At 40.0% G+C, this 18,258-nt stretch overlaps 1 protein-coding gene and 8 non-coding genes across 9 annotated transcripts; all 9 read left to right on the top strand.

Moving 5' to 3' along the window:
* The first annotated feature begins 265 nt into the window (after positions 1 to 265).
* Positions 266 to 2,611, top strand: LOC140582002 (sentrin-specific protease 2-like). Its single transcript, XM_072706047.1, has 9 exons — positions 266 to 387; positions 777 to 818; positions 901 to 972; positions 1,062 to 1,127; positions 1,255 to 1,343; positions 1,435 to 1,546; positions 1,625 to 1,733; positions 2,229 to 2,299; positions 2,411 to 2,611. The coding sequence occupies exons 4-9, from the start codon at positions 1,062 to 1,064 to the stop codon at positions 2,510 to 2,512; spliced, it is 549 nt and encodes a 182-aa protein (XP_072562148.1). The 5' UTR covers positions 266 to 387; positions 777 to 818; positions 901 to 972; the 3' UTR covers positions 2,513 to 2,611.
* A 3,611-nt stretch (positions 2,612 to 6,222) lies between these two features.
* trnah-gug (transfer RNA histidin (anticodon GUG)) lies at positions 6,223 to 6,294 on the top strand. The gene has a single exon. It is a non-coding gene; the product is annotated as a tRNA-His (tRNA).
* Positions 6,295 to 7,205: 911 nt separating this feature from the next.
* On the top strand, positions 7,206 to 7,277 carry trnah-gug (transfer RNA histidin (anticodon GUG)). Its single transcript has one exon. It is a non-coding gene; the product is annotated as a tRNA-His (tRNA).
* Positions 7,278 to 9,171: 1,894 nt separating this feature from the next.
* On the top strand, positions 9,172 to 9,243 carry trnah-gug (transfer RNA histidin (anticodon GUG)). The gene has a single exon. It is a non-coding gene; the product is annotated as a tRNA-His (tRNA).
* A 911-nt stretch (positions 9,244 to 10,154) lies between these two features.
* On the top strand, positions 10,155 to 10,226 carry trnah-gug (transfer RNA histidin (anticodon GUG)). Its single transcript has one exon. It is a non-coding gene; the product is annotated as a tRNA-His (tRNA).
* Positions 10,227 to 11,124: 898 nt separating this feature from the next.
* Positions 11,125 to 11,196, top strand: trnah-gug (transfer RNA histidin (anticodon GUG)). The gene has a single exon. It is a non-coding gene; the product is annotated as a tRNA-His (tRNA).
* Positions 11,197 to 14,060: 2,864 nt separating this feature from the next.
* Positions 14,061 to 14,132, top strand: trnah-gug (transfer RNA histidin (anticodon GUG)). The gene has a single exon. It is a non-coding gene; the product is annotated as a tRNA-His (tRNA).
* A 1,881-nt stretch (positions 14,133 to 16,013) lies between these two features.
* Positions 16,014 to 16,085, top strand: trnah-gug (transfer RNA histidin (anticodon GUG)). The gene has a single exon. It is a non-coding gene; the product is annotated as a tRNA-His (tRNA).
* An 898-nt stretch (positions 16,086 to 16,983) lies between these two features.
* On the top strand, positions 16,984 to 17,055 carry trnah-gug (transfer RNA histidin (anticodon GUG)). The gene has a single exon. It is a non-coding gene; the product is annotated as a tRNA-His (tRNA).
* The last annotated feature ends 1,203 nt before the right edge of the window (positions 17,056 to 18,258 follow it).

Below are 18,258 nucleotides of genomic sequence, written 5' to 3'. Positions count from 1 at the left end.
GGAGGAAACCGGTGTACCCAGAGGAAACCCATGCAGGCACGGGGAGAACATGCAAACTCCACACAGGGTGAACCTGCACCCGACCTCCTTGCTGTGAGGTGGGGATAAATTAGCATTAATATACAATAAACCACTGCTTTTCTGGCTATACTGGCATCCCTGACAGTCAGTTAATTTCATACTGTCATGAATGTTGGTTAGCGAACAGCTTGGTAAGTTGTCACATCATGAACAAATTGTCTAAAAAAAAGAACTACAACTCCTTTTACAGTAAAGAAGCTTTGGGCTGCAGAGGATGATGGTCGAGTAGAAGCAGTTGTTGGTCCCTATAAGCTACATGATACCTCGATTCGAACACTGCAAGGCACTGAGTGGCTGGCTGATGAGGTAAGTGTGTTATACAGATCACAATTCATTTCACAATGACCGCACGAAGGGGTTCGCATGCTGTTATAAGCTGTCTAGTTTTGGAGAATCGGTGCCTCCTACTGCCTCATCTTGTCTTATGATATCATTGCCAAGCCTGCTCAAGCTACCATGTTTTAAATTCGGATATGCTTTCTGTCCACAATAATTGTGTATTTGCCATTTCTATAGGTTGCACCGATATGACAAAAGTTCTGCCCTCTCACCAACAAGGCTCTTTTTGTCTGCAGAACTGTCACTCACTCTATATTTTGTTTTTCACCGGTCTTCTGCTGCTGCGCATGAAAATCATAATTCGGTTGTTTGATGTGATCATTACCTGAATTTCATTCAAATTTTCTTTAATACAGGTTATCGATGCATATCTGTCCCACTTCTTGGAAAATGTACAGGTAAAAGTATATTTCATGCTTTGTTATTAAAATACTCTATATAATCTATAATACTCTGTATTATGAAGATCATTTCCCCTAGACACCTGTACACCAGCTTTGTGCAGTGATTGCATCATCATTGTTTGCTGGGCAGTTCCTTAGTCTCAAAAAGGTAATTTGGCTGAAGGCTTCTATTTTTTATCAAGATGTATGAATTATAATGATTGAGAACCATCACTAACTATTGCACTTGTTATGCAGATGAAATGGCCTGTTCAGGACATTTGGTTGTGCCCCGTGAATTTTCGAGCACATTGGATTCTTGTGGTGTGTGCCTTAATTACTAAACTATTATGAGAAAAAAAGTGTATATGATAGTTAAAATACAAGCATATATATTATTTATTGAAACACAAACTGTTCACTCTAACTGCCAAAGATTTATGTTTTGAAGATTGTGAGAATGTCCCAAAAAACCCTTCTGCTGATTGACCCTTTTGGTAATGAAGGCTATTATGAAAGGAAAGTTCTGCGGAACTGGAGGTACCATTTATAAATTCTGTACTCTTAATTATGTGATTTGTTAAAATCAGCTTTGGAGTGTCATATTCTTACTTCTTTTAATAATCTTTAGAAATTTTTTGAAGATGAGAGGATTTGATGCCCAAAAAGGACAGTGGTGTGTACAGACCTTGCAACACCAAAAGCAGCTTGATGGCAGCAGTTGTGGGGTTCTCATATTGCGGGTAATCATGTGGGTTTTTTTCCTTGTGGATCAATATAACTACATTTGCATTAACTAAAATTGATATTAATATTTGCAGTTTGCTGTGGATTACCTTTTGAGAGGGAACATTTCTGAGGTGCAAACAACTGAGGAAGCTGTGAGGTCTGCACGACTTGAAATAGCGTGTGAACTACTTGAATGTAAAGGTGAGGCAGACTAGTGTCCTGGAAAGTGAATGGTGATTTACCAATGTTTCACTGTCTGAGTGTGCAGATGTTTCTTACATTTCATTGCAAAGTACAAAAGCATTTTTATATTTCTAAACATTACATTTCTAGTGAAAGTTTTGTAGTTATGATTATGTGATTATGTAAGAGAGCAGTTTCCAGGCAAAAATACATTGAAGGTTCCTGGGTTTTGAAAAAATTACAACATTGTTAACAACGTGTGACAGCTAACGGTTCCAGAAGAACCCTGGCTCTTTCTGCAATATGCTGAGTAAAACCTACAAACTTCTTTTGAATTGTGAGGGAAATTTATCTAAGAATCATTCACTAAAGAAAAGAAGTCTATCTTTCAGAGATCATACTTTTGAGCATGTGTATGATTTTAGGATTCAGTGGCTTTGTATTATAATTTGATAATTATGGAATTTAATAAATTTATTACCTATGCATTCTCTCCTCTGAATCTGTTTTTAGGAAATGCAGCAGACTACTGTGTGATTTGTTCCATGCTGGACTCAGATCAAGATCACAGCTTCATTGAAATGGTAAAATTTTCACATTAAACTTGATAACTTTGGGCATTTGAGGACATATTGTTAAGATATTGGATTCGCTTTCAATATTTACATCTTATAACTCTAATTACACCTTTCCAGGTGCAGTGTGACGTGTGCCAGAGATGGGCACATTTTAAATGTGCTACATATGAACCAGAACTTGATGGCAACTATTCGTGCAAGAAATGTATGCACCATTGAACACCTTTTACAAGTGCACTTTTGTACTTAAAAAAAAAAAAACATTTTTATTGTTTTACTGGTTAACAACTTTGTTTGATATATTTAAATTTAACTTAAACTTGGGTTTTAATGCTTTTCATTTTGTTAACAATGTTGAATTTTTCTATTGAATAGTTTGTATTAAATGGTGAAAGTGCATCGAGTCTAAGCTTGTTCAAGTCTGAATTTATAACAATGCTTTTTTTAAGTTGTCAAGAAACACCATAATTCATGTTCTGGATTTTGATAATGTGTTAAGATTTTGAAAGATTGCCCACCCTTACTCAAAGACACCCGGAGCCATGAGAGCAAGTAGAGCTAGTGAATATGACTATATTTATCATTACTGTAATTTTCCTCAAATATATACTTTTCCCAATACATCATATCGTCATTACTTCAGGAACACAGAAGTTTATTGCATATTTTATTGCAAAGACAGCATAATTAGCCATAGTTCATTTACTGCTGTGCAGTAATTACATTGAATTAACAGCATTTGTAGTTGAATTGTGAAAATGTCACATGTATTTTCCTGTGGTGCCCACCCCTATTGAAAAATGGTTACATCCATCAGAACATCAGTGTTTTATCTTGAATTATGACTCTTTACTGTTCATGAACCACAGGTACCATGTTCTGATGGGTGTTTCTGAGCTATCAGAACATGCTACCTGTGGTTTATGGACAATAAAGTGTCATAATTAATCATACAAAGAGTAAAACACTGATGGTAGGATAATCTGATGGGTGTTTCTGAGCTGTCAGAACATGCTACCTGTGATTTATAGACAATATAGTGTCATAATTAATCATATAAAGGGTAATACACTGATGGTAGGATAATCTGATGGGTGTTTCTCAGCTATCAGAACATGCTACCTGTGATTTATAGACAAAGTGTCATAATTAATCATATAAAGGGTAAAACACTGATGGTAGGATAATCTGATAGGTGTTTCTGAGCTATCAGAACATGCTACCTGTGATTTATAGACAATACAGTGTCACAATTAATCATATAAAGGGTAAAACACTGATGGTAGGATAATCTGATGGGTGTTTCTGAGCTATCAGAACATGCTACCTGTGATTTATAGACAATACAGTGTCACAATTAATCATATAAAGGGTAAAACACTGATGGTAGGATAATCTGATGGGTGTTTCTGAGCTATCAGAACATGCTGCCTGTGATTTATAGACAGTATAATAGTATAATTATGATATAAACAAGTTACGCATCGCATTTGTAGAGCTTGCTGAAACTAGGCAACACCCCCAGTAGGATTTTTTGATAGCGCAGCAAAAACCGATAGATATCACTATAAAAACATGCTGCGGTAGGAAAATCTGACAAGGTAGGACAATCTGACAGAACACCTGTTTCCACCGCTTTTTTCCACGCCGATCCTAATTAATTGCGTGCGCGGCTGTTTCTCCCCGATTAAAACTTCGTTGCGGAACACCCCCAATTATCTGCTGAACAGCCTCTCGTGCATGCAACCCGATACGGGATCCGTGGGTGACGTCATCCCTAGCAATCACCGGTTACATGAGTAAGGCAAGTCCCGAAGTGCTCATTTTCATCACTATAGCTGAAAAGGTGTAAGTGATAAGAGGAAAGGAAAACTGCGTTCTACCAGTTAATACATCATAAAACGGAATTTGCGGCCAGTGGTGGACATATGGCAAAATTCAAAGAGTAATTGGTGACTATGTATAATTCATTAGCGCACAATGGCACAAAGATTAGTTGAATGAATGGATTGATTTCTGTTCCGATGAACCGCTCTCGATTTGATTTTTCAAAACCTCGCGCTGTGCAGAATGTAATTGGTCAAGCAATAAGAACCTGGATCCGGGATGTGCCAGTTATAAATTCGGTGTGGAACTGTCGTCCAGTACCTGTTTTATTACATTTCAGAAAGCGGCCGATATCTTCCGAAAACAACGAATCAAACGAACAAACCATATCTGCTGAAAAGAGTGTAAGCTCCGTATATTTGAAATGTTGCGAATTAAAAAATTTTTTTTGGCAATGCATTATCATTTGATATAATGGTCATCACATATGAATAGTCCTCTGTGATATTCCATAGGTGGTGACTGTGTAAAATGGCAATGATCTCTTATTACATTAACCAGTGGTCATTAAGAGCTGTATTGTCATTAGGAGAAGAAATTGAATACTCCACTTGTCGGTGGTCATATTTTAATAAGGACACGGATGAATGGCATCCTTGTGGTGCTGGATGGCTAATGACTGTCCAAAGCGGCCGAGACCGTATAGTGGTCAGTACTCTGCGTTGTGGTCGCAGCAACACCGGTTCGAATCCGGGTCACGACTTTTGACGGGCAGAATCTCAGTACATTCGAAATTAGAAGCAAACAAGATGCACTTGAGTACGGCAAGTCCCGAAGTGCTCATTTTCATCACTATAGCTGAACACGTGTAAATGATAAGGGGAAACGAAAACTACGTTCTACCAGTTAATACATCATAAAACGAAATTTGCGGCAGTGGTGGAAATAGGGCAAAATTCAAAGAGTAATTGGTGACTATGTATAATTCATTAGCGCACAATGGCACAAAGATTAGTTGAATGAATGGATTGATTTCTGTTCCGATGAACTGCTCTGGATTTGATTTTTCAAAACCTCGCGCTGTGCAGAATGTAATTGGTTAAGCAATAAGAACCTGGATCCTGGATGTGCCAGTTGCTAATTCGCTGTGGAACTGTCGTCCAGTAGGGTGATTTAAGGGTGATTGGGACATAAGGTTGAATGGGACAGTATAGCCATACAGATTTTATTTTTTTGCCTGATGAGTGAAAATATATGTTTTTTTTGGCCAAGTCCTTTCTTTGAGACTATTTAATCAATATTGCATGCCCTCATTGGTGTGACATCATCTCACTGGGCGGGGCAAGCCTCAAACAGGGAGTTGATGCTGCAGCACATGAGGTGAGGAAATGACATAAGCTTTTGCTAGTTTTCATAATAAGGTAATAAAATTGTTATATCTAAAATATAACAGAAACCTTTGATGGAAACATGAATATGATGTACTACTGCAACAAAATTAGTAAAAAGTTTGTTAATATCATGTTTTAATTTTTAGTATTAGGTGGGTTTTATTTTGTCCCATCCACCCAAACGCAATTTGGGTGGATGGGACAGCATGGTTTTGGGTGATTGGGACAGTGCTAAAAAGCTATGCTAATCAAGAAAAAGATTAAGCTTTATATAGAAAATCATTGTGTATGCTCTGTATGCCTCCTCATTTGTGCAACCCCTAATCAACCACAAAAATCTTACAGTAGTACACCGTATTCATGTTGCGGCCGATATCTTCCGAAAACAACGAATCAAACGAACAAACCATATCTGCTGAAAAGAGTGCAAGCTTCTTATAGTTGAAATGTTGCGTATTGAAAAAAATCTTTTGGCAATACATTATCATTTGATATAATGGTCATCACATATGAATTGTACTCTGTGATATTCCATAGGTGGTGACTGTGTAAAATGGCAATGATCTCTTATTACATTAACCAGTGGTCACTTAGAGCTGTATTGTCATTAGGGGAAGAAAATGAATACTCCACTTGTCGGTGGTCATTTTAATAAGGACATGGATGAATGGCATCCTTGTGGTGTTGTTTGGCTAATGACTGTCCAAAGCGGCCGTGATCGTATAGTGGTCAGTACTCTGCGTTGTGGTCGCAGCAACCCCGGTTCGAATCCGGGTCACGGCAGGTGTATCGCCCACTCATATTGGATTTCAATGCATTTACTTCCAAGTGGATGCGTGGTTTTCTGGATACGCGCCACAAATGTTACAGGAGTCTTCGCGTTCTCATCCTGTTTACCTGTGGTGATATTGATGTTGGACTTTTGACGGGCAGAATCTCAGTACTTTGGAAATTAGAAGCAAACAAGATGCACCTGAGTAAGGCAAGTCCCGAAGTGCTCATTGTCATCACTATAGCTGAAAAGGTGTAAGTGACAAGAGGAAAGAAAAACTGCGTTCTACCTGTTAATACATCATAAAACGGAATTTGCGGCCAGTGGTGGACATATGGCAAAATTCAAAGAGTAATTGGTGACTATGTATAATTCATTAGCGCACAATGGCACGAAGATAAGTTGTATGAATGGATTGATGTCTGTTCCGATGATCCAATCTCGCTTTGATTTTTCAAAACCTCGCGCTGTGCAGAATGTAATTGATTCAGCAATAAGAAGCTGGATCCGGGATGTGCCAGTTATAAATTCGGTATGGAACTGTCGTCCAGCACCTGTTTTTTTACATTTCAGAAAGCGGCCGATATCTTCCGAAAACAACGAATCAAACGAACAAACCATATCTGCTGAAAAGAGTACAAGCTTCTTATAGTTGAAATGTTGCGTATTGAAAAAAATCTTTTGGCAATACATTATCATTTGATATAATGGTCATCACATATGAATTGTACTCTGTGATATTCCATAGGTGGTGACTGTGTAAAATGGGAATGATCTCTTATTACATTAACCAGTGGTCACTAAGAGCTGTATTGTCATTAGGGGAAGAAAATGAATACTCCACTTGTCGGTGGTCATTTTAGTAAGGACATGGATGAATGGCATCCTTGTGGTGTTGTTTGGCTAATGACTGTCCAAAGCGGCCGTGATCGTATAGTGGTTAGTACTCTGCGTTGTGGCCGCAGCAACCCCGGTTCGAATCCGGGTCACGGCAGGTGTATCGCCCACTCATATTAGATTTCAATGCATTTACTTCCAAGTGGATGCGTGGTTTTCTGGATACGCGCCACAAATGTTACAGGAGTCTTCGCGTTCTCATCCTGTTTACCTGTGGTGATATTGATGTTGGGCTTTTGACAGGCAGAATCTCAGTACTTTGGAAATTAGAAGCAAACAAGATGCACCTGAGTAAGGCAAGTCCCGAAGTGCTCATTGTCATCACTATAGCTGAAAAGGTGTAAGTGACAAGAGGAAAGAAAAACTGCGTTCTACCAGTTAATACATCATAAAACGGAATTTGCGGCCAGTGGTGGACATATGGCAAAATTCAAATAGTAATTGGTGACTATGTATAATTCATTAGCGCACAATGGCACGAAGATAAGTTGTATGAATGGATTGATTTCTGTTCCGATGATCCAATCTCGCTTTGATTTTTCAAAACCTCGCGCTGTGCAGAATGTAATTGATTCAGCAATAAGAAGCTGGATCCGGGATGTGCCAGTTATAAATTCGGTATGGAACTGTCGTCCAGCACCTGTTTTTTTACATTTCAGAAAGCGGCCGATATCTTCCGAAAACAACGAATCAAACGAACAAACCATATCTGCTGAAAAGAGTGCAAGCTTCTTATAGTTGAAATGTTGCGTATTGAAAAAAATCTTTTGGCAATACATTATCATTTGATATAATGGTCATCACATATGAATTGTACTCTGTGATATTCCATAGGTGGTGACTGTGTAAAATGGCAATGATCTCTTATTACATTAACCAGTGGTCACTTAGAGCTGTATTGTCATTAGGGGAAGAAAATGAATACTCCACTTGTCGGTGGTCATTTTAATAAGGACATGGATGAATGGCATCCTTGTGGTGTTGTTTGGCTAATGACTGTCCAAAGCGGCCGTGATCGTATAGTGGTCAGTACTCTGCGTTGTGGTCGCAGCAACTCCGGTTCGAATCCGGGTCACGGCAGGTGTATCGCCCACTCATATTGGATTTCAATGCATTTACTTCCAAGTGGATGCGTGGTTTTCTGGATACGCGCCACAAATGTTACAGGAGTCTTCGCGTTCTCATCCTGTTTACCTGTGGTGATATTGATGTTGGACTTTTGACGGGCAGAATCTCAGTACTTTGGAAATTAGAAGCAAACAAGATGCACCTGAGTAAGGCAAGTCCCGAAGTGCTCATTGTCATCACTATAGCTGAAAAGGTGTAAGTGACAAGAGGAAAGAAAAACTGCGTTCTACCTGTTAATACATCATAAAACGGAATTTGCGGCCAGTGGTGGACATATGGCAAAATTCAAAGAGTAATTGGTGACTATGTATAATTCATTAGCGCACAATGGCACGAAGATAAGTTGTATGAATGGATTGATGTCTGTTCCGATGATCCAATCTCGCTTTGATTTTTCAAAACCTCGCGCTGTGCAGAATGTAATTGATTCAGCAATAAGAAGCTGGATCCGGGATGTGCCAGTTATAAATTCGGTATGGAACTGTCGTCCAGCACCTGTTTTTTTACATTTCAGAAAGCGGCCGATATCTTCCGAAAACAACGAATCAAACGAACAAACCATATCTGCTGAAAAGAGTACAAGCTTCTTATAGTTGAAATGTTGCGTATTGAAAAAAATCTTTTGGCAATACATTATCATTTGATATAATGGTCATCACATATGAATTGTACTCTGTGATATTCCATAGGTGGTGACTGTGTAAAATGGGAATGATCTCTTATTACATTAACCAGTGGTCACTAAGAGCTGTATTGTCATTAGGGGAAGAAAATGAATACTCCACTTGTCGGTGGTCATTTTAGTAAGGACATGGATGAATGGCATCCTTGTGGTGTTGTTTGGCTAATGACTGTCCAAAGCGGCCGTGATCGTATAGTGGTTAGTACTCTGCGTTGTGGCCGCAGCAACCCCGGTTCGAATCCGGGTCACGGCAGGTGTATCGCCCACTCATATTAGATTTCAATGCATTTACTTCCAAGTGGATGCGTGGTTTTCTGGATACGCGCCACAAATGTTACAGGAGTCTTCGCGTTCTCATCCTGTTTACCTGTGGTGATATTGATGTTGGGCTTTTGACAGGCAGAATCTCAGTACTTTGGAAATTAGAAGCAAACAAGATGCACCTGAGTAAGGCAAGTCCCGAAGTGCTCATTGTCATCACTATAGCTGAAAAGGTGTAAGTGACAAGAGGAAAGAAAAACTGCGTTCTACCAGTTAATACATCATAAAACGGAATTTGCGGCCAGTGGTGGACATATGGCAAAATTCAAATAGTAATTGGTGACTATGTATAATTCATTAGCGCACAATGGCACGAAGATAAGTTGTATGAATGGATTGATTTCTGTTCCGATGATCCAATCTCGCTTTGATTTTTCAAAACCTCGCGCTGTGCAGAATGTAATTGATTCAGCAATAAGAAGCTGGATCCGGGATGTGCCAGTTATAAATTCGGTATGGAACTGTCGTCCAGCACCTGTTTTTTTACATTTCAGAAAGCGGCCGATATCTTCCGAAAACAACGAATCAAACGAACAAACCATATCTGCTGAAAAGAGTGCAAGCTTCTTATAGTTGAAATGTTGCGTATTGAAAAAAATCTTTTGGCAATACATTATCATTTGATATAATGGTCATCACATATGAATTGTACTCTGTGATATTCCATAGGTGGTGACTGTGTAAAATGGCAATGATCTCTTACTACATTAACCAGTGGTCACTTAGAGCTGTATTGTCATTAGGGGAAGAAAATGAATACTCCACTTGTCGGTGGTCATTTTAATAAGGACATGGATGAATGGCATCCTTGTGGTGTTGTTTGGCTAATGACTGTCCAAAGCGGCCGTGATCGTATAGTGGTCAGTACTCTGCGTTGTGGTCGCAGCAACCCCGGTTCGAATCCGGGTCACGGCAGGTGTATCGCCCACTCATATTGGATTTCAATGCATTTACTTCCAAGTGGATGCGTGGTTTTCTGGATACGCGCCACAAATGTTACAGGAGTCTTCGCGTTCTCATCCTGTTTACCTGTGGTGATATTGATGTTGGACTTTTGACGGGCAGAATCTCAGTACTTTGGAAATTAGAAGCAAACAAGATGCACCTGAGTAAGTGCTCATTGTCATCACTATAGCTGAAAAGGTGTAAGTGACAAGAGGAAAGAAAAACTGCGTTCTACCAGTTAATACATCATAAAACGGAATTTGCGGCCAGTGGTGGACATATGGCGAAATTCAAAGAGTAATTGGTGACTATGTATAATTCATTAGCGCACAATGGCACGAAGATAAGTTGTATGAATGGATTGATTTCTGTCCCGATGATCCAATCTCGCTTTGATTTTTCAAAACCTCGCGCTGTGCAGAATGTAATTGGTTAAGCAATAAGAACCTGGATCCAGGATGTGCCAGTTATATATTCGGGGTGCAACTGTCGTCCAGTACCTGTTTTTTTACATTTCAGAAAGCGGCCGATATCTTCCGAAAACAACGAATCAAACGAACAAACCATATCTGCTGAAAAGAGTGCAAGCTTCTTATAGTTGAAATGTTGCGTATTGAAAAAAATCTTTTGGCAATACATTATCATTTGATATAATGGTCATCACATATGAATTGTACTCTGTGATATTCCATAGGTGGTGACTGTGTAAAATGGCAATGATCTCTTACTACATTAACCAGTGGTCACTTAGAGCTGTATTGTCATTAGGGGAAGAAAATGAATACTCCACTTGTCGGTGGTCATTTTAATAAGGACATGGATGAATGGCATCCTTGTGGTGTTGTTTGGCTAATGACTGTCCAAAGCGGCCGTGATCGTATAGTGGTCAGTACTCTGCGTTGTGGTCGCAGCAACCCCGGTTCGAATCCGGGTCACGGCAGGTGTATCGCCCACTCATATTGGATTTCAATGCATTTACTTCCAAGTGGATGCGTGGTTTTCTGGATACGCGCCACAAATGTTACAGGAGTCTTCGCGTTCTCATCCTGTTTACCTGTGGTGATATTGATGTTGGACTTTTGACGGGCAGAATCTCAGTACTTTGGAAATTAGAAGCAAACAAGATGCACCTGAGTAAGGCAAGTCCCGAAGTGCTCATTGTCATCACTATAGCTGAAAAGGTGTAAGTGACAAGAGGAAAGAAAAACTGCGTTCTACCAGTTAATACATCATAAAACGGAATTTGCGGCCAGTGGTGGACATATGGCAAAATTCAAATAGTAATTGGTGACTATGTATAATTCATTAGCGCACAATGGCACGAAGATAAGTTGTATGAATGGATTGATTTCTGTTCCGATGATCCAATCTCGCTTTGATTTTTCAAAACCTCGCGCTGTGCAGAATGTAATTGATTCAGCAATAAGAAGCTGGATCCGGGATGTGCCAGTTATAAATTCGGTATGGAACTGTCGTCCAGCACCTGTTTTTTTACATTTCAGAAAGCGGCCGATATCTTCCGAAAACAACGAATCAAACGAACAAACCATATCTGCTGAAAAGAGTACAAGCTTCTTATAGTTGAAATGTTGCGTATTGAAAAAAATCTTTTGGCAATACATTATCATTTGATATAATGGTCATCACATATGAATTGTACTCTGTGATATTCCATAGGTGGTGACTGTGTAAAATGGGAATGATCTCTTATTACATTAACCAGTGGTCACTTAGAGCTGTATTGTCATTAGGGGAAGAAAATGAATACTCCACTTGTCGGTGGTCATTTTAGTAAGGACATGGATGAATGGCATCCTTGTGGTGTTGTTTGGCTAATGACTGTCCAAAGCGGCCGTGATCGTATAGTGTTTAGTACTCTGCGTTGTGGCCGCAGCAACTCCGGTTCGAATCCGGGTCACGGCAGGTGTATCGCCCACTCATATTAGATTTCAATGCATTTACTTCCAAGTGGATGCGTGGTTTTCTGGATACGCGCCACAAATGTTACAGGAGTCTTCGCGTTCTCATCCTGTTTACCTGTGGTGATATTGATGTTGGGCTTTTGACAGGCAGAATCTCAGTACTTTGGAAATTAGAAGCAAACAAGATGCACCTGAGTAAGGCAAGTCCCGAAGTGCTCATTGTCATCACTATAGCTGAAAAGGTGTAAGTGACAAGAGGAAAGAAAAACTGCGTTCTACCAGTTAATACATCATAAAACGGAATTTGCGGCCAGTGGTGGACATATGGCAAAATTCAAATAGTAATTGGTGACTATGTATAATTCATTAGCGCACAATGGCACGAAGATAAGTTGTATGAATGGATTGATTTCTGTTCCGATGATCCAATCTCGCTTTGATTTTTCAAAACCTCGCGCTGTGCAGAATGTAATTGATTCAGCAATAAGAAGCTGGATCCGGGATGTGCCAGTTATAAATTCGGTATGGAACTGTCGTCCAGCACCTGTTTTTTTACATTTCAGAAAGCGGCCGATATCTTCCGAAAACAACGAATCAAACGAACAAACCATATCTGCTGAAAAGAGTGCAAGCTTCGTATATTTGAAATGTTGCGTATTGAAAAAAATCTTTTGGCAATACATTATCATTTGATATAATGGTCATCACATATGAATTGTACTCTGTGATATTCCATAGGTGGTGACTGTGTAAAATGGCAATGATCTCTTATTACATTAACCAGTGGTCACTTAGAGCTGTATTGTCATTAGGGGAAGAAAATGAATACTCCACTTGTCGGTGGTCATTTTAATAAGGACATGGATGAATGGCATCCTTGTGGTGTTGTTTGGCTAATGACTGTCCAAAGCGGCCGTGATCGTATAGTGGTCAGTACTCTGCGTTGTGGTCGCAGCAACTCCGGTTCGAATCCGGGTCACGGCAGGTGTATCGCCCACTCATATTGGATTTCAATGCATTTACTTCCAAGTGGATGCGTGGTTTTCTGGATACGCGCCACAAATGTTACAGGAGTCTTCGCGTTCTCATCCTGTTTACCTGTGGTGATATTGATGTTGGACTTTTGACGGGCAGAATCTCAGTACTTTGGAAATTAGAAGCAAACAAGATGCACCTGAGTAAGTGCTCATTGTCATCACTATAGCTGAAAAGGTGTAAGTGACAAGAGGAAAGAAAAACTGCGTTCTACCAGTTAATACATCATAAAACGGAATTTGCGGCCAGTGGTGGACATATGGCAAAATTCAAAGAGTAATTGGTGACTATGTATAATTCATTAGCGCACAATGGCACGAAGATAAGTTGTATGAATGGATTGATTTCTGTCCCGATGATCCAATCTCGCTTTGATTTTTCAAAACCTCGCGCTGTGCAGAATGTAATTGGTTAAGCAATAAGAACCTGGATCCAGGATGTGCCAGTTATATATTCGGGGTGCAACTGTCGTCCAGTACCTGTTTTTTTACATTTCAGAAAGCGGCCGATATCTTCCGAAAACAACGAATCAAACGAACAAACCATATCTGCTGAAAAGAGTGCAAGCTTCTTATAGTTGAAATGTTGCGTATTGAAAAAAATCTTTTGGCAATACATTATCATTTGATATAATGGTCATCACATATGAATTGTACTCTGTGATATTCCATAGGTGGTGACTGTGTAAAATGGCAATGATCTCTTACTACATTAACCAGTGGTCACTTAGAGCTGTATTGTCATTAGGGGAAGAAAATGAATACTCCACTTGTCGGTGGTCATTTTAATAAGGACATGGATGAATGGCATCCTTGTGGTGTTGTTTGGCTAATGACTGTCCAAAGCGGCCGTGATCGTATAGTGGTCAGTACTCTGCGTTGTGGTCGCAGCAACCCCGGTTCGAATCCGGGTCACGGCAGGTGTATCGCCCACTCATATTGGATTTCAATGCATTTACTTCCAAGTGGATGCGTGGTTTTCTGGATACGCGCCACAAATGTTACAGGAGTCTTCGCGTTCTCATCCTGTTTACCTGTGGTGATATTGATGTTGGACTTTTGACGGGCAGAATCTCAGTACTTTGGAAATTAGAAGCAAACAAGATGCACCTGAGTAAGGCAAGTCCCGAAGTGCTCATTGTCATCACTATAGCTGAAAAGGTGTAAGTGACAAGAGGAAAGAAAAACTGCGTTCTACCAGTTAATACATCATAAAACGGAATTTGCGGCCAGTGGTGGACATATGGCAAAATTCAAATAGTAATTGGTGACTATGTATAATTCATTAGCGCACAATGGCACGAAGATAAGTTGTATGAATGGATTGATTTCTGTTCCGATGATCCAATCTCGCTTTGATTTTTCAAAACCTCGCGCTGTGCAGAATGTAATTGATTCAGCAATAAGAAGCTGGATCCGGGATGTGCCAGTTATAAATTCGGTATGGAACTGTCGTCCAGCACCTGTTTTTTTACATTTCAGAAAGCGGCCGATATCTTCCGAAAACAACGAATCAAACGAACAAACCATATCTGCTGAAAAGAGTGCAAGCTTCGTATATTTGAAATGTTGCGTATTGAAAAAAATCTTTTGGCAATACATTATCATTTGATATAATGGTCATCACATATGAATTGTACTCTGTGATATTCCATAGGTGGTGACTGTGTAAAATGGCAATGATCTCTTATTACATTAACCAGTGGTCACTTAGAGCTGTATTGTCATTAGGGGAAGAAAATGAATACTCCACTTGTCGGTGGTCATTTTAATAAGGACATGGATGAATGGCATCCTTGTGGTGTTGTTTGGCTAATGACTGTCCAAAGCGGCCGTGATCGTATAGTGGTCAGTACTCTGCGTTGTGGTCGCAGCAACTCCGGTTCGAATCCGGGTCACGGCAGGTGTATCGCCCACTCATATTGGATTTCAATGCATTTACTTCCAAGTGGATGCGTGGTTTTCTGGATACGCGCCACAAATGTTACAGGAGTCTTCGCGTTCTCATCCTGTTTACCTGTGGTGATATTGATGTTGGACTTTTGACGGGCAGAATCTCAGTACTTTGGAAATTAGAAGCAAACAAGATGCACCTGAGTAAGTGCTCATTGTCATCACTATAGCTGAAAAGGTGTAAGTGACAAGAGGAAAGAAAAACTGCGTTCTACCAGTTAATACATCATAAAACGGAATTTGCGGCCAGTGGTGGACATATGGCAAAATTCAAAGAGTAATTGGTGACTATGTATAATTCATTAGCGCACAATGGCACGAAGATAAGTTGTATGAATGGATTGATTTCTGTCCCGATGATCCAATCTCGCTTTGATTTTTCAAAACCTCGCGCTGTGCAGAATGTAATTGGTTAAGCAATAAGAACCTGGATCCAGGATGTGCCAGTTATATATTCGGGGTGCAACTGTCGTCCAGTACCTGTTTTTTTACATTTCAGAAAGCGGCCGATATCTTCCGAAAACAACGAATCAAACGAACAAACCATATCTGCTGAAAAGAGTGCAAGCTTCTTATAGTTGAAATGTTGCGTATTGAAAAAAATCTTTTGGCAATACATTATCATTTGATATAATGGTCATCACATATGAATTGTACTCTGTGATATTCCATAGGTGGTGACTGTGTAAAATGGCAATGATCTCTTACTACATTAACCAGTGGTCACTTAGAGCTGTATTGTCATTAGGGGAAGAAAATGAATACTCCACTTGTCGGTGGTCATTTTAATAAGGACATGGATGAATGGCATCCTTGTGGTGTTGTTTGGCTAATGACTGTCCAAAGCGGCCGTGATCGTATAGTGGTCAGTACTCTGCGTTGTGGTCGCAGCAACCCCGGTTCGAATCCGGGTCACGGCAGGTGTATCGCCCACTCATATTGGATTTCAATGCATTTACTTCCAAGTGGATGCGTGGTTTTCTGGATACGCGCCACAAATGTTACAGGAGTCTTCGCGTTCTCATCCTGTTTACCTGTGGTGATATTGATGTTGGACTTTTGACGGGCAGAATCTCAGTACTTTGGAAATTAGAAGCAAACAAGATGCACCTGAGTAAGTGCTCATTGTCATCACTATAGCTGAAAAGGTGTAAGTGACAAGAGGAAAGAAAAACTGCGTTCTACCAGTTAATACATCATAAAACGGAATTTGCGGCCAGTGGTGGACATATGGCAAAATTCAAAGAGTAATTGGTGACTATGTATAATTCATTAGCGCACAATGGCACGAAGATAAGTTGTATGAATGGATTGATTTCTGTCCCGATGATCCAATCTCGCTTTGATTTTTCAAAACCTCGCGCTGTGCAGAATGTAATTGGTTAAGCAATAAGAACCTGGATCCAGGATGTGCCAGTTATATATTCGGGGTGCAACTGTCGTCCAGTACCTGTTTTTTTACATTTCAGAAAGCGGCCGATATCTTCCGAAAACAACGAATCAAACGAACAAACCATATCTGCTGAAAAGAGTGCAAGCTTCTTATAGTTGAAATGTTGCGTATTGAAAAAAATCTTTTGGCAATACATTATCATTTGATATAATGGTCATCACATATGAATTGTACTCTGTGATATTCCATAGGTGGTGACTGTGTAAAATGGCAATGATCTCTTACTACATTAACCAGTGGTCACTTAGAGCTGTATTGTCATTAGGGGAAGAAAATGAATACTCCACTTGTCGGTGGTCATTTTAATAAGGACATGGATGAATGGCATCCTTGTGGTGTTGTTTGGCTAATGACTGTCCAAAGCGGCCGTGATCGTATAGTGGTCAGTACTCTGCGTTGTGGTCGCAGCAACCCCGGTTCGAATCCGGGTCACGGCAGGTGTATCGCCCACTCATATTGGATTTCAATGCATTTACTTCCAAGTGGATGCGTGGTTTTCTGGATACGCGCCACAAATGTTACAGGAGTCTTCGCGTTCTCATCCTGTTTACCTGTGGTGATATTGATGTTGGACTTTTGACGGGCAGAATCTCAGTACTTTGGAAATTAGAAGCAAACAAGATGCACCTGAGTAAGGCAAGTCCCGAAGTGCTCATTGTCATCACTATAGCTGAAAAGGTGTAAGTGACAAGAGGAAAGAAAAACTGCGTTCTACCAGTTAATACATCATAAAACGGAATTTGCGGCCAGTGGTGGACATATGGCAAAATTCAAATAGTAATTGGTGACTATGTATAATTCATTAGCGCACAATGGCACGAAGATAAGTTGTATGAATGGATTGATTTCTGTTCCGATGATCCAATCTCGCTTTGATTTTTCAAAACCTCGCGCTGTGCAGAATGTAATTGATTCAGCAATAAGAAGCTGGATCCGGGATGTGCCAGTTATAAATTCGGTATGGAACTGTCGTCCAGCACCTGTTTTTTTACATTTCAGAAAGCGGCCGATATCTTCCGAAAACAACGAATCAAACGAACAAACCATATCTGCTGAAAAGAGTACAAGCTTCTTATAGTTGAAATGTTGCGTATTGAAAAAAATCTTTTGGCAATACATTATCATTTGATATAATGGTCATCACATATGAATTGTACTCTGTGATATTCCATAGGTGGTGACTGTGTAAAATGGGAATGATCTCTTATTACATTAACCAGTGGTCACTTAGAGCTGTATTGTCATTAGGGGAAGAAAATGAATACTCCACTTGTCGGTGGTCATTTTAGTAAGGACATGGATGAATGGCATCCTTGTGGTGTTGTTTGGCTAATGACTGTCCAAAGCGGCCGTGATCGTATAGTGTTTAGTACTCTGCGTTGTGGCCGCAGCAACTCCGGTTCGAATCCGGGTCACGGCAGGTGTATCGCCCACTCATATTAGATTTCAATGCATTTACTTCCAAGTGGATGCGTGGTTTTCTGGATACGCGCCACAAATGTTACAGGAGTCTTCGCGTTCTCATCCTGTTTACCTGTGGTGATATTGATGTTGGGCTTTTGACAGGCAGAATCTCAGTACTTTGGAAATTAGAAGCAAACAAGATGCACCTGAGTAAGGCAAGTCCCGAAGTGCTCATT

This window comes from Paramormyrops kingsleyae, chromosome 23 (genome assembly GCF_048594095.1).
Source record: "Paramormyrops kingsleyae isolate MSU_618 chromosome 23, PKINGS_0.4, whole genome shotgun sequence".
Classification (NCBI taxonomy): domain Eukaryota; kingdom Metazoa; phylum Chordata; class Actinopteri; order Osteoglossiformes; family Mormyridae; genus Paramormyrops; species Paramormyrops kingsleyae.
Note: the sequence above shows the minus strand (reverse complement) of the source record. Positions and strands in the feature narration are given on the sequence as shown.